This window comes from Chanos chanos, chromosome 1, assembly GCF_902362185.1.
Source record: "Chanos chanos chromosome 1, fChaCha1.1, whole genome shotgun sequence".
NCBI classification, from domain to species: Eukaryota; Metazoa; Chordata; class Actinopteri; order Gonorynchiformes; family Chanidae; genus Chanos; species Chanos chanos.
This window is the reverse complement of record NC_044495.1, coordinates 20361886-20374389: the sequence shown is the minus strand read 5'-3', so window position 1 is coordinate 20374389 and position 12504 is coordinate 20361886. Positions and strand designations below refer to the sequence as shown.

The window sequence follows — 12504 nt, the reverse complement described above, 5'->3', positions numbered from 1 at the left end:
GTGTGCATCAGTGTGTATTAAAAAGAAGGTTTTCCAGGTGCTAGATCAAATGAAATCTTACATTTAGGTTTGGATGAGATTAAAGTGTGTCAGTTAGTCATAATCTCGAGAGGTAATGTTGTGATCTCTCTTGTCTTACAACCTGTGGAACTCGGGGTGTATCAATGTGTATGTCTGCATGGTTGTGTGTGTGTGTGTGTGTGTGTGAGATCAATTCTCTATATACGTGTGTGCAGGTCTCTGTCGGCACAGGGGAAGCCAGATGTGCCATGTTCTCTGTATATGAAGGAGCTTCAGGGCTTTGTGTCTCGCGTGATGAGTGACTATTTCCGGCACTTCCAGTGTCTGGACTTCATCTACGACAGCACAGAGTCCATGGCCCAGAGAGCGATTCAGCTCTTCATCCGCCACGCCTGCCTCATCCGCCCGCTCGGAGAGGCCGGCAAAATGAGACTGGCTGCTGATTTTGCCCAGGTGAGTAGGATGAAGAACACATAGCACTTTACTGTCTGTTTCAGATAGAATTCATTTAAGCTCATTTCAGTTCATTAATTGAAAGCGTTACAAATATAATCATTTTAGATCTTTCAAAAAAAAAAAAAAGCACATGTAGTAATACAGAGCTGTATTTTAGAGTCAGGAGGGTTAAAGGGGGTATGCCTCTAAATGGACTTTCAGCTTGACGTGTATGTGCAATGTTGTCCTGTGATACATGAGACCTTAAAGTTTAGTCAGGAAGGAAAACCTCATACACTAACTAATATGGCTTAAATTGTTAGCAGCCAGTCACTGACTTCAAATATCTATCAGTATTCTTGTGTCATTAAGACAACAAAGAAGACAAGAGCAGTCATGTGACCTGCTTTGATTTATGAATCAGGCTGATACGTTTATCTTGCCGCAGTTCTCAGGAAAGCTGAAGTGTTTGATAGATCTTTTTTGGTCTCCACACCTCAAGGTTATGTGTAGTGTGTTTATGTGACCTATATTTGTGAGTTATAAATTAGGTCTTTGTGTGTGTTACTCTGCTGGTCTTAGTAATGAGGAAAATATCTATGCATCAGCTAAGCTTTATACAGCTCTGACTGCCCAAGTGAGAGCAGACATGTTTAAACTCAGTCTCTTTCAACAGAGTTCTTAGGAAACAAGGAGAGAAAGGAAAGGAATAGAATAGAATGGAATGGAAAGGAATAGAATGGAAAGGAATAGAATAGAATGGAATGGAATGGAAAGGAATGGAATGGAAAGGAATAGAATGGAAAGGAATAGAATAGAATGGAATGGAATGGAATGGAAAGGAATAGAATGGAAAGGAATAGAATAGAATGGAATGGAATGGAAAGGAATAGAATGGAAAGGAATAGAACAGAATAGAACAGAATAGAATAGAATGGAATGGAATGGAATTAGCAGAAGGACCAAAGGGAGGGGTGGAGATTGGAGATTAAAAACAAACGCCAGAGAACAGGCAGTTCTGTTCTTCTGTCTCTGTTTCTCATTTCTGTCGTCTCGAAACCCTCCCCGGTAAGCTCTCCTTCTCTTTCTCTCTCTCTCTCCCCTTCTCTCATGGTTTTGCTGTGACCACTTCACACTCTAAAAGTTCTTCTCTTCGTCTGTTCGTTTATTTGCGTTCATTTATGTTGTTTTTCTCTCACTCTTTCGCCCTCCCACCCCACCCCCGGCCGTCCTCGGTGCTCTCCCTCTCAGTGTGATGTCAGTGTAATTAGCCTTTCTGTTTAAATGTCACACAGCTACTGTTGCTTTGTGACTACAGCCTCCAAGGTGTGTTCATTTCAGTCAGCAAGACAGACACTGACGTGTGCGTGTGTGTGTCCGGGTGTGTGTATGTGTGTCTGTCTGTCTGTCTTACAGATGGAGTTGGCAGTGGCCCCACTCTGCAGACGAGTGTCAGACCTGGGCAAAACGTACCGCCTGTTGCGCTCATTTAGGTAAGTGAGCATTTCTCAAGGAGTGACGGAAAGGAGGAGAGCTCTGTAGCGTGCTGGGGGATTATCAGATGGTGTCAAAGCCATTGAACTGTGCTGACACCTCCTATCCAAAAGCAGCTCAGTGTTTCATGCAGAAACTCAGTCACAACCTGCAACCCCTCCACCCTTCCCTTACTCTCTCTCTCCCTCAATCTTTCCCCCTCTCTCTCTCTCTTCATACGACACACTGAGAGACTGAGGTCATGTGGGGGCTCCCTGCTGGTTATTAGTGCTAATTAGCCATGAGAGAGAGTGTGAGAGAGAGAGAGAGAAAGTGAGGTTTTGATGGCAACGCCAGCCTGATTAGCCGAGGAGTTCTCATTGACATTCTCCCCGTTGGGATGCCTTCTGCTCCATGTTTGCACTTTCTGCAGTTGTCATGTGCACTAATAACATTGTTAAAGGTAGCTGATGAGTAATGTGTGTGATTTGGGCCCAGTGACACAGGGCAGACATTACACTGAAATTACTTCAAGGTTCCTTTTTTTCTTCCCTCGGGTTCTTTTGTGTGTGTGTGTGTGTGTGTGTGTGTGTGTGTGTGTGTGTGTGTGTGTGTGCGTGTGTGTGCGTGCGTGCGTGCGTGCGTGCGTGCACATGTGTGTGCATGTGAGTGTGTTTGTGTGTGAGAGTGAGTTTCCACACTGTTATTTAGTTCTTTCCATCCCTCCAGGCAACCAATAAAACACCACTCTGTTCCCACAGGATGGCTAATCAAATCAAACTATTATCAGTTCTGGGAGCAGCTGATATGCCTGGAACATTCCTCTCTGATGTTAGAAAGATGACACAGAAGAGCAGAAAGCAGGGAGTAGAGTGAACCAGAGCAACTACAGACAGAGAGAGAGAAAGAAAAGGAAAGAGAGAGAGAGAGAGCATTATTGTCCAAGTCCGTGGTTCCAGTGCTGGAGGGTGTTTGATTTGGTGGAGGGCTTCTGGAGTAATTGATCAGCTGTCCAGAGACTAGCAGGATGCTCTTTATGTCATAGGGAGGGTTGGGAGTCTTATGTGGCCCCACAGACTGCTCCGTAGTCTTCCACACTACACCCTGCTCTCTCCGTGCAGTCACACAGACTGAGTCAAGCACTTAGTGCCCAATTGAGCTATTTGAGACACTGTCCCATGAATCCTTCATGATCGGCCACAGCTACAGAGGAGCGTATGTTTATCTATGACCATATAAATGTATGTGCATGTGTATTTGTTTTAATGAGCTTGTGTGAGTGGATGTACATATGTACTTGTGTGTGTGTGTGTGTGTGTGTGTGTGTGTGTGTGTGTGTGTGTGTGTGTGTCTGAAACCTGACTCATGGCTTCCCCAAGGACAAGCAACTAAAGGAGGGGGATTTGTGCAGCGACATGATGGCTAACATTAAGATAACATGTCTTGTCTCAACGTTTTGGTTTATTGATTTTTATGACAGAGGGGAATTGATTAACCTTTGGTCAATCAGCGGAGGTCGCTGTGTGGAAATGACTCTTCCAATCAAACCTACTTGTTTTCATTATGTGACGTTTCCCATCTACAAACCCTGTGTTTGTGTAGGGCTGTAAATGCGTGCGCGTGTGTGTGCGTGTGTGTGTGTGTGTGTGTGTGTGTGCTGCTAGGAATGTAAATGTGTGAGTGTTGGGCTGTAAATGCGTGTGCTGGGGGGCAGTGGTGTAGGATGTTTACTCCCATGGGCTGATACATTACAGAAACATAACAGTTCACATCTGTATGTTTTAGTGTGACTCAAGATCATGTTACAGTAGTCATGTGATTTGTGAATCTCTTACATCCATATTCTACAACAGAATAAAAAAACAGCCTCATTTGGACATAAGCCAAGGGCACAGTCGGTACAGACGCACATTCATCCATCGTCCATTATACAAAACATGTACAAGTAGACATGCAGCAGTATTGGGATATTTTTACTGTTTGGGAAGAAGTAGTCAATCAGAAATGTCTGTGAGGAATGATCCATTTCCTAAGACTTGAGTCTTTGTTTTTAGTTAGGCTGTTTCTCATGAAGTCTATCAGATAACAGTTATCTCTTTGTGATTCCTGTGAAACATTTTGTGACTCTGTGTGTGTGTGTGTGTGTGTGTGTGTGTGTGTGTGTGTGTGTTAAAAGACCCTTGCTGTTCCAGACAAGTGAGCTCATAGCCAGCAGTCCTGCAGTAGGAGATCTGATTCCATACAGTACTGTCCTCCACTTCCTCTTCACTCGTGCCCCTCCTGAGCTCAAATCTCCACACCAGGTACTCAACACACACACACACACACAGTACCACATTACACCATACCATAACACACACCAACACATGTCTAATTAGTGTACTTTATTTAGTGGATCTGCTCACATTTAAGGGTTTGGTGACTCCAAAAATGATACATATGTAGAATACATATTCTAAAAATGATTGACATTGAAAAAACATTGATACATGTTATATGGAGTTGTATGCTCTTTTTGCCCTAAAATTATTGTATAGTAACTAACCCTACTGTTAAACAGATATCTTTATTCTAGAAACATTAATCAGCCTCTTACAGGACATGTCGGGCTTTCCAACCGTGACATTATGTGTTATCTTGGTCACAGAGAGCAGAGTGGTCCATTGCACGTTACTCTCAGTGGCTGGATGACCATCCGTCAGAGAAGGACCGCCTCACGCTCATTAGGTAAAATCTACGGAACAGAGTACCTAATCTATCCTGAACAATACCTGTTTCAGCAGCACTGATTCCCTACTGATGGAGAGTACTAAAATGTTCAGTTGTACTGATGACTTTAATTAGACAATTTTTTCTGTATTTCTTCATTTTTTAAATAAATATTTTACAAGTCGAGATAATAAGAGCAGTCTCGTAGCAATAGTTCTTACAGAGCATGTCTTAGCTGATGTTCTTGTAGTGCCCCCTAGTGATAAGAGGAGATAATGCGCTGAATAAGCCTTGACTGTTATAGTAGTGCTGTCCTGAGTCATATTTTGGTAAAAACAGTGGATTAAACAGCCTGCAGATATTGCTTACAAGTACTGTGCTAGCATAATTTTGGGAAGGCATATTAATAAGTTACAATTTTTATGTGTATGAAAAAAAAAATGAAATAAACATTTTTGTGACAGGCAAAAGGTTTCACAAAATATTTTTAATTTGAAAATGATAGAAAAAACAAATCTGTTTTTGAAACAGGGGTGCTTTGGAGGCCTACGTTCAGTCCGTGAAGGCCAGGCAGGGAAAGGAGTTTGCCCCTGTCTATCCCATCATGCTGCAGCTTCTGCAGAAGGCCACCACTGGAGCATAGAGGAGATGACTTAAAAGACCACACTTCAGAGGCAAAAACAACATCTCCTTTGGGTCCTCCCCTGTTCCCAAGTCTGTGTCTGGATAAATGACAGTACATCTGAACAAATGATGACTGGTCCAAAGTATGAAGAGGACATCATCATCATAGTTTTGGGACTGGTCCCAAGAGCTTACTGTTGAAGCTAAATCAAAACACACATTTTACAATACACCTCCACAACGACTTTGGGCTTTTAACCAAATGTGGTGGAACTTCCAGTTATGTGTGTGTGTTTTTTCCCCTCTTGATTAGTGCTTCCCAGACCATTTCTTTCCCACAGTAACAGGTTTGTAAATCTCAGTTAGCTAAAGTATTCTCAAGAATGAGGGTTTTTTTTGGAGCCAAGATATGAATTGGAAGGAGGCTCTCAAAGAGCAGCTTAGAAAACACTATACTACCACACAGCTTCCTTCTCAAGGACTTTAAATGTGTTCAAGTTGGTAAATAGGTTAACAAGTTTTTTTTTAAGACTTACTGTATTCGTTGGCTTTTGGATTCTTCAATGGTAAGGGATAGCTCTTCTGTTGCTTATTCTAGATTAGATTGTTATTTTATATCCAGGCTATATTTAAGTGTTTCTCAACCCAATACGCCTGAATCAGTCAGTCAGATAGGCCTGTGGATACTTGCTGGTGCAAGGCTCAAAGAGATCCACAGTCATAATTTATTTACCCTTTTTATAGCCTGTTGGTGATGGTATAATATATGGTATCTCAAATCTGGTCCCAGCTTTGCCCTCACCTTATTAATGCTGGCTGATCGTTACTTGGGAAATTGGTGCGTTTACTTTCTAACGTTGTAAAAATGCAGATTAAAGTACTTATAAAAGCTGTGTAATCTTGGGAAAATGTTACTGAGTTACTGCCTTCCTTGATTGTGAAAGTGGAACAAATATTTTTTGACAGACAAAATCCTCAGCTAAGAAAAAACAAAAAAAAAAAGCAAAAATATTTCAGGTTGCAGATACAAGGTGCCTCAGGTCATAGAGGTCCAAGGTCCTGCTGTTTTTTGCGCTCACCTCATGCGCAGGGACACTGGCATGTGTACTTTTCAGTTAGTCAGACACCACAACCCTGAGTTTATAATGAATAGGTTTCCTCTCCTGTTTCCCAGCTTTATAATGTTACAACCTGAAGAGTAGACTAAGTGTTCCAGTTAAAAATACACACACAGTTTATTTGGCTTTAGCATGTCTGATTAGAGTGTATGGCTTATTGCTCCCTTGGCTTTCACTTACAAAGATATAATGATCATGTAATCACTCAGGTGGGGAAGACCCTGATTTTCATCACAGTGATACTGTCACTATGGAGGTACTACATTAACCCTCCAGTGCCCCTCTCCCATGTAACAGCAATAAACATTTACCCCAGGAATAAATGTCTCTATACCTTTCCCCTACTACCACTCATTCATCACCTCCACCCATAACACTGAGAGGGATAAGTTGACATGTAAATGTTCTCTCTAAATGTTACGTTCACATGACTGTACAAAATGATGCTGTGCAATTTTTACAGTTCCTGCGTCAGACGTAATCAGACAAACTAAGTCGAACACTGAGTTTGGTTCTGAGATGATGAGTTTAATGAGTACTATGGTCTGGTCTTCACCTTACAAAGTCAAGTTTGAGTCAAGTTTGACCTTTGTAGGGTGTTGACAAGGTTGACAATGTTTACATTGTTTGCACATTGTACATCTCACACTTAACAGAATGTAAGCTCACCAGCCACAAAAAAGTGATAAAAGTATAAAAAAAAGTGCTACTTTTATATTATTAAAGTGTATTAAGAAGAACATTTGAGAAAACCCCATTCACAAATTCAAAAAGTGACGTACCCAAAATCTGTCTTACTTTTCAACCTCACTTAAAAATGAGAGCGTTAGTTTCCTTTGCTTTCTTGGTGGCAGAAAAATGGAGAGAAAGAGGTACACAGAGATTTTCGTCCAATGTTCTGTTTTAAATTGTATGATTTAAATCATGTCTTTTTCTGCTTTAGCTCACTGAAGCTTATGAGATCACATGACTGTTTAGTAAGAAGTTTGATTCTTTTGTACGAGTTTGCTGGTTCCAGTCCTAGCCAGGTCTCCAGAAACACTTTATGCTGGACTTCTGTGAAAAGCTAGTCGCTTTATAAGTTCATCTGGTAGACAGACATGTATCTGTGGCACTGGGTTTTGAGGGGGGGGGGGTCGGCACAGCACAAGTACATTCACATAGCTGAAGGTGAAAGCAAAAAAAACCAAATATGATGAACTTACCGTCAACATCTGTACTTCTTATCGGTGAATGGCAAAATCAGCCATGTTATTGAATTGTTTCTGTATATACTGTTAAATTATTCAATTGTTTCTCCATAAACTGTTAAATGAAACAGTTGAATTAAAGCATCTGATTAAAAATGCATGAAGAAGGCCCATATATGTACATAAGAATGATTCATATGCTAAATATTTTACTGTCACAAAGGAAATGCAGTGAAATTTGTCTTAATTAGGCCCCAAGTCAAAGCTGAGCTGGTAAACCCTATTGTTTCCTCAGCATGACATCACAAAAAAGCAAATTGTGCTACACTCAGTGTAACTTCCTAAACAGACGAGAAGATTTCTTTCAGAATTGTATGCTCCTTTACCACCAGCTGGCAGATCAGTCCAGCAATCCATATCCAACTCAGGACTGTTTATCAGTGAATGTTAAGTGACGTCAACATGTTCTGGACACTGTCAGCAGCAAGAGGTGTCAATTAGTGTGACATCAATGCCATAGGTCTCCAATATGTTCACTAGAAAGCTATGGTCACCTTCTGGGTCTAAACCCATGTCCTGAATGTGCTTCTCTGTGAGTGTACGGTCGGAATTTCCCACCACTTCAAACAGAGTCTGAAAAATGCGATTATTTTGCTCAGTGAAAAACCTGAAATGAAAAGAACATTAAGAAACCTTTTCAGATGCTTCACACAAGGCATGTCTAAAAATTATGCATCATTCACAGTTACCATGGAAGATATTCAGTTTCAGCAAAACGCACCCAATTTATATTACATCTATGATGGAATTTTATAGAATATCATTCTGCTGGCTATCAGAAACCTATCTGCATGTTATATCTACCACTGAACCTGAAAAAGCAAAGATTTCCCAACACAAAATAACCAGTTTCAACTTAATACCTGAACTAAAGTAGCATGTAAAGTTGTGTGAGTTTGATTCAACTTACAGGATGAAATGTTCCTCATCACTAGACACAGACTCCTGAGTGCATGCCAGCATTTCCCTGAAAATCATTCCATCATCAGTAAAGGTCCGATCAGAGATTAATCAACAGCAAAGGTCCAATCAGAGATTAATCAACAGGAATAACATTATCTATAATCTGGGTGAACTCTCCTCCATCGAAAATGAGATTTTCCTTTTCCTATGGATTAAGCTCATATCTGCACGTACCTCTGCTCCACGAGTCTCCTGTACCTTTCCTTGTCTGCGCTGCTGAGCCGAAGCAGGGGTTTTAAACTCTCTCTGTGCGTCATCACATTCTGTCTGTCCACATAAAGATCATAAAGAAATTTCTTCTCTTCAAAAATCTTCTCAGTAGTGCCTTAAATATCACACAGAGAGAGAGGGAGAACATTACAATAGTAGGGAGTAAAACATTACGCACTTTGTTAAACACTGTGAGGTTTATTCACTTACATGCCACAAAGGAGAGCTCAGTGTCCAGAGTTCCAATGTCTGCCACGCTGACGTAAAAATAAGGACGGAACTGAGGCACTCCGGTTCCTGCTCCTGGAGTGGACACGCTGGCTAAGATACAGCAGCAGTACACTGAGGACAGGAGAAATGTAAAGAGACTTCAAAGTGATGATTAAATACAGGTAAAAGGTATGTGTGCATTTGTATGTATTTACGTATGTCTGGTTATTTCTGCTAACCTCTGTAGCAGGCTGGTCCAGCAGGCGGAGGAGAGAAGAAGAGAACACGTCTTCGCAGCAGGGCAAACTTCCACAGAACCATAATCTGTTCCCCAAAGAACTGCATGAACTGAGACACACAACCGGCGGGATGGGTGATCTGCAGAGAAAGAATGCGAAATGATGATGATGATCATCATCATCATCATCATCATCATCACACACTACAACATTCACGATTCACGTTTAATGATCTTCACAGCCTGCAAAAGTCCTATTATAAAAAAGGTCTTACAATATTATATGAAATCTATATGCTTTTGAAAAATATGATACACAGCCCAATCATATGAAGATATCATACCTTTCTCTCTGAATAGAGGTTGATGCTGGGCATGAACTTATAGACACTAGCTGGGCAGGACGAGATGTGACTAGTCTTCTGGGCGGGTAGCACAGCTCTCCTGTCTTCATAAAAAGCCTCTAGCACAGAGTACTGACCAGGATTCTGCAGTAAGGTTCTATACAAACACAACGCACAGACTATGACACAGCAAGGGAAGTGATTGTCTAAGGTTTCCTTCCTAGAAAGATATACTGATGGAAACTAATGAGCTGGCATAGAAACAACAAAGAAAGCAGGAAAAGAAGGTGTTCATGAGTAACTTAAAAACCTAAAAACTTCACGACTTTCTTAACTATGTAACAGAAAACTGTAACAAGAGAATCTAAATAAAAATGTTTTAAAGCTGCAGCAAAGAGAAATTCAAACTTTCAGGGCATGGGCGAAACTGAAAAGGGAAAAATAGTTCAGGAAAAACAGGCAATAACATACAGGTAAAACCTTATAAACACTAGGACATGCTTTTGAAATCATAAGATAATAGAAAACATAAAACAAAAAAGAGGGACCTTCTAAGCCAAGAATAAATGTTTACTAAATAATAAAGAGAAAGAGAGTAAAGAGAAAGAAAAAACAAAAAGAAAACAAAAAACAGTGGAAAAGGTCAGGCATGCAAAGGAGACCTAAAAGAGACTCTTACCTGACCTGGTTCTCCAAGAAGGGCATATGATGGTACAGCATGGTGTATGAGGGGGTCAGGATACCCACTGATTTCATACGTACCCCTCTTTCCACCTCACTCTCCACTGGGATATTAGCGAAGCATGCTAGGCCAAAATATGGACCTTTTCGCATATATCTACAGTACAGAGAGAGAGAGAGAGAGAGAGAGAGAGTCAGTCAAATGAATGAAGGTTGAGGTGGCATGTGAGACTTCCTAGAATATCAGTTCAGCTGAAAAGTTTCATATTTCATATGGTTGCTGCTTTATTTTTTTATTTTTTATTTTTTTCAGGTTTTAGCACAGTCAAACTAAACATATCTGAGTTAAGATGGATCTGACAGATTTTGTTAATGGAAACATCTTTGATTGGTAATGAAGTGGGACTTACATGAAATCACTGGAGACTCTGTGTGAACCACTTGCCATGGACTTGAACTCCACCCCATCCAAGTCAATATCATGAGGCACACACCACTCCACCATGTTTCCTAAACAGAATTTCCCCAGAACCATGAGCTTTCAGATTTTAAGCTCTTGACCACTTTGAAATGTCTTTAATTGTTATGATAGTCCACAAACACAACAAATAAACCCAGTAATGCAAACGAAATTGTGACAACATAACTATGGGCAACTAATGCAGTAATTAATGCATGTGATACTGTTTGGGTTGAGCTGTCATAAGCATTTTGTGTTCAGAAACATTCATCATTAGAAAGTAAAAAACATTAAATGTTTCCTCTGGTTTTAAATACGAGTTTTGGCATTTTAACTGTGAAAATTTCACAGACAGTGAAGACTTCTGACTTACATCAAGTGAGTAGTGAGTAAACTCTGTAAAATGCCAAGCTAACAAGTAATTTAATAAGTAACTGTCCGTCTGATCCACAAGCAGGCAGAACTGTGCTCTGAAGATCTGATCATAAGCACAAAACTCGTGATACACAGTTCACGAGAGAGAGAGAGAGAGAGAGAGAGAGAGAGAGAGAGAGAGAGAGAGAGAGAGAGAGAGAGAGAGAGAGAGAGAGCTTGTATAAACGAGATAATAATATGATTAATAGCATGAGGTATGAGGAACTTCCCGTGCAAGAAGCACTGGATTTTTTTTCCTGAAGCAATCTCCATTGAATATACCACTCAGTAAGACTCAAGAGAGACCTTGACCACATAAGTGACCCTTAGCTAATCCAAGTTCCCAGATCCTCTTAGTGTAGGCTACTGTTGAGCCCATTCCATTATTTCGTGACGTACTATTTACTGGCGTGTTGTTCGAAGAACCCTGTTTACTTTGGCGTCTTCTTTGTTTGAACAAAGTGACGCATCGAAGACTCCACGGCTTAGAAGACAGATGAACAGAATTTCATAAAAATAATTTCAGCACCTACTTGGTATTTTCATTATAATCTTTAACAAGCAAGGAAAATGCGTACTCACCTGACCTTGTATCGAATGTCACCACGAACACGGCTACAATTTGGTCCTTAGTCTCCCAGTTAACCTGTTCGTGTTCTTTCGCCACATCAGCCTCTCCTGGTCTGGGTAATGTTTGGGCGTTACTAGCTTGCCTCTGTTCATCTCGCACTGGACTTGAGATGCTATTGTCCTCCTGCCAGTCGAGCAACGGTGCTCCGTCTGACCGCTTTTCCATAACTGTACGCAGTCCTGTCAAATGTCACGCTACTCTGGAGGCATACTCTGGGCCACACACCCAAACGTTAAAAAATGTACCAACCTTTTCGGCTATGTGTTGCCCTGACCGGGAGCATTCAGATGGCTGTCAAAATGGTGTCATTTGCGAGCGAATTTAGTTGCGATAAGTGATTCTGTCTGCACGAGACTACTAGAAACTTGCACAGCATCACACAAAAGAGAGAAATGACGACGCTATCAAGATACCGAGATGGTTATCTGAGGTATTTGTACACTTTGCGCTCACAGTGGATGATGTCCGGGTGTGTGGACTCGCCAGGAACTCTTCAGTTTAATGCAGTTTCGTGTGCAATACTCCACTCAAAACACCAGATGGAAGTGAAGGACTACAACTTCACAACTAGTGTAGTTAGATCCCTGAATATTTATATTTACATGTCACACTTTTATCAAATATACCATCCCACAAAATGGAATAAAATATGTTTGAAAATACTGAAGTCTAAGCCTGAATTGAAATCCTTTGAAGTTCGACTGAATATAGCTCTCTTTCACA

At 40.9% G+C, this 12504-nt stretch overlaps 2 protein-coding genes across 2 annotated transcripts in view; one reads left to right on the top strand and one right to left on the bottom strand.

Annotated features, from left to right (window-relative positions):
* cog5 (component of oligomeric golgi complex 5) overlaps nucleotides 1-7066 on the top strand; it is a 70847-nt gene extending 63781 nt beyond the window's left edge. The window contains exons 18-22 of the mRNA XM_030780345.1: nucleotides 237-474; nucleotides 1873-1949; nucleotides 4106-4232; nucleotides 4577-4656; nucleotides 5170-7066. Coding sequence (XP_030636205.1) covers nucleotides 237-474; nucleotides 1873-1949; nucleotides 4106-4232; nucleotides 4577-4656; nucleotides 5170-5281 — 634 coding nt within the window. The 3' untranslated portion in view covers nucleotides 5282-7066. The remainder of the gene's footprint in view (nucleotides 1-236; nucleotides 475-1872; nucleotides 1950-4105; nucleotides 4233-4576; nucleotides 4657-5169) is intronic.
* A 981-nt stretch (nucleotides 7067-8047) lies between these two features.
* Nucleotides 8048-11946, bottom strand: LOC115808876 (protein LCHN-like). The gene is made up of 9 exons (XM_030770321.1): nucleotides 11733-11946; nucleotides 10687-10786; nucleotides 10275-10433; nucleotides 9596-9752; nucleotides 9253-9391; nucleotides 9014-9145; nucleotides 8768-8918; nucleotides 8541-8597; nucleotides 8048-8237 (listed from the first exon to the last, which is right to left on the bottom strand). Exons 1-9 carry the CDS (start codon nucleotides 11944-11946, stop codon nucleotides 8048-8050), a joined length of 1299 nt encoding a protein of 432 aa, XP_030626181.1.
* Nucleotides 11947-12504: the final 558 nt, after the last annotated feature.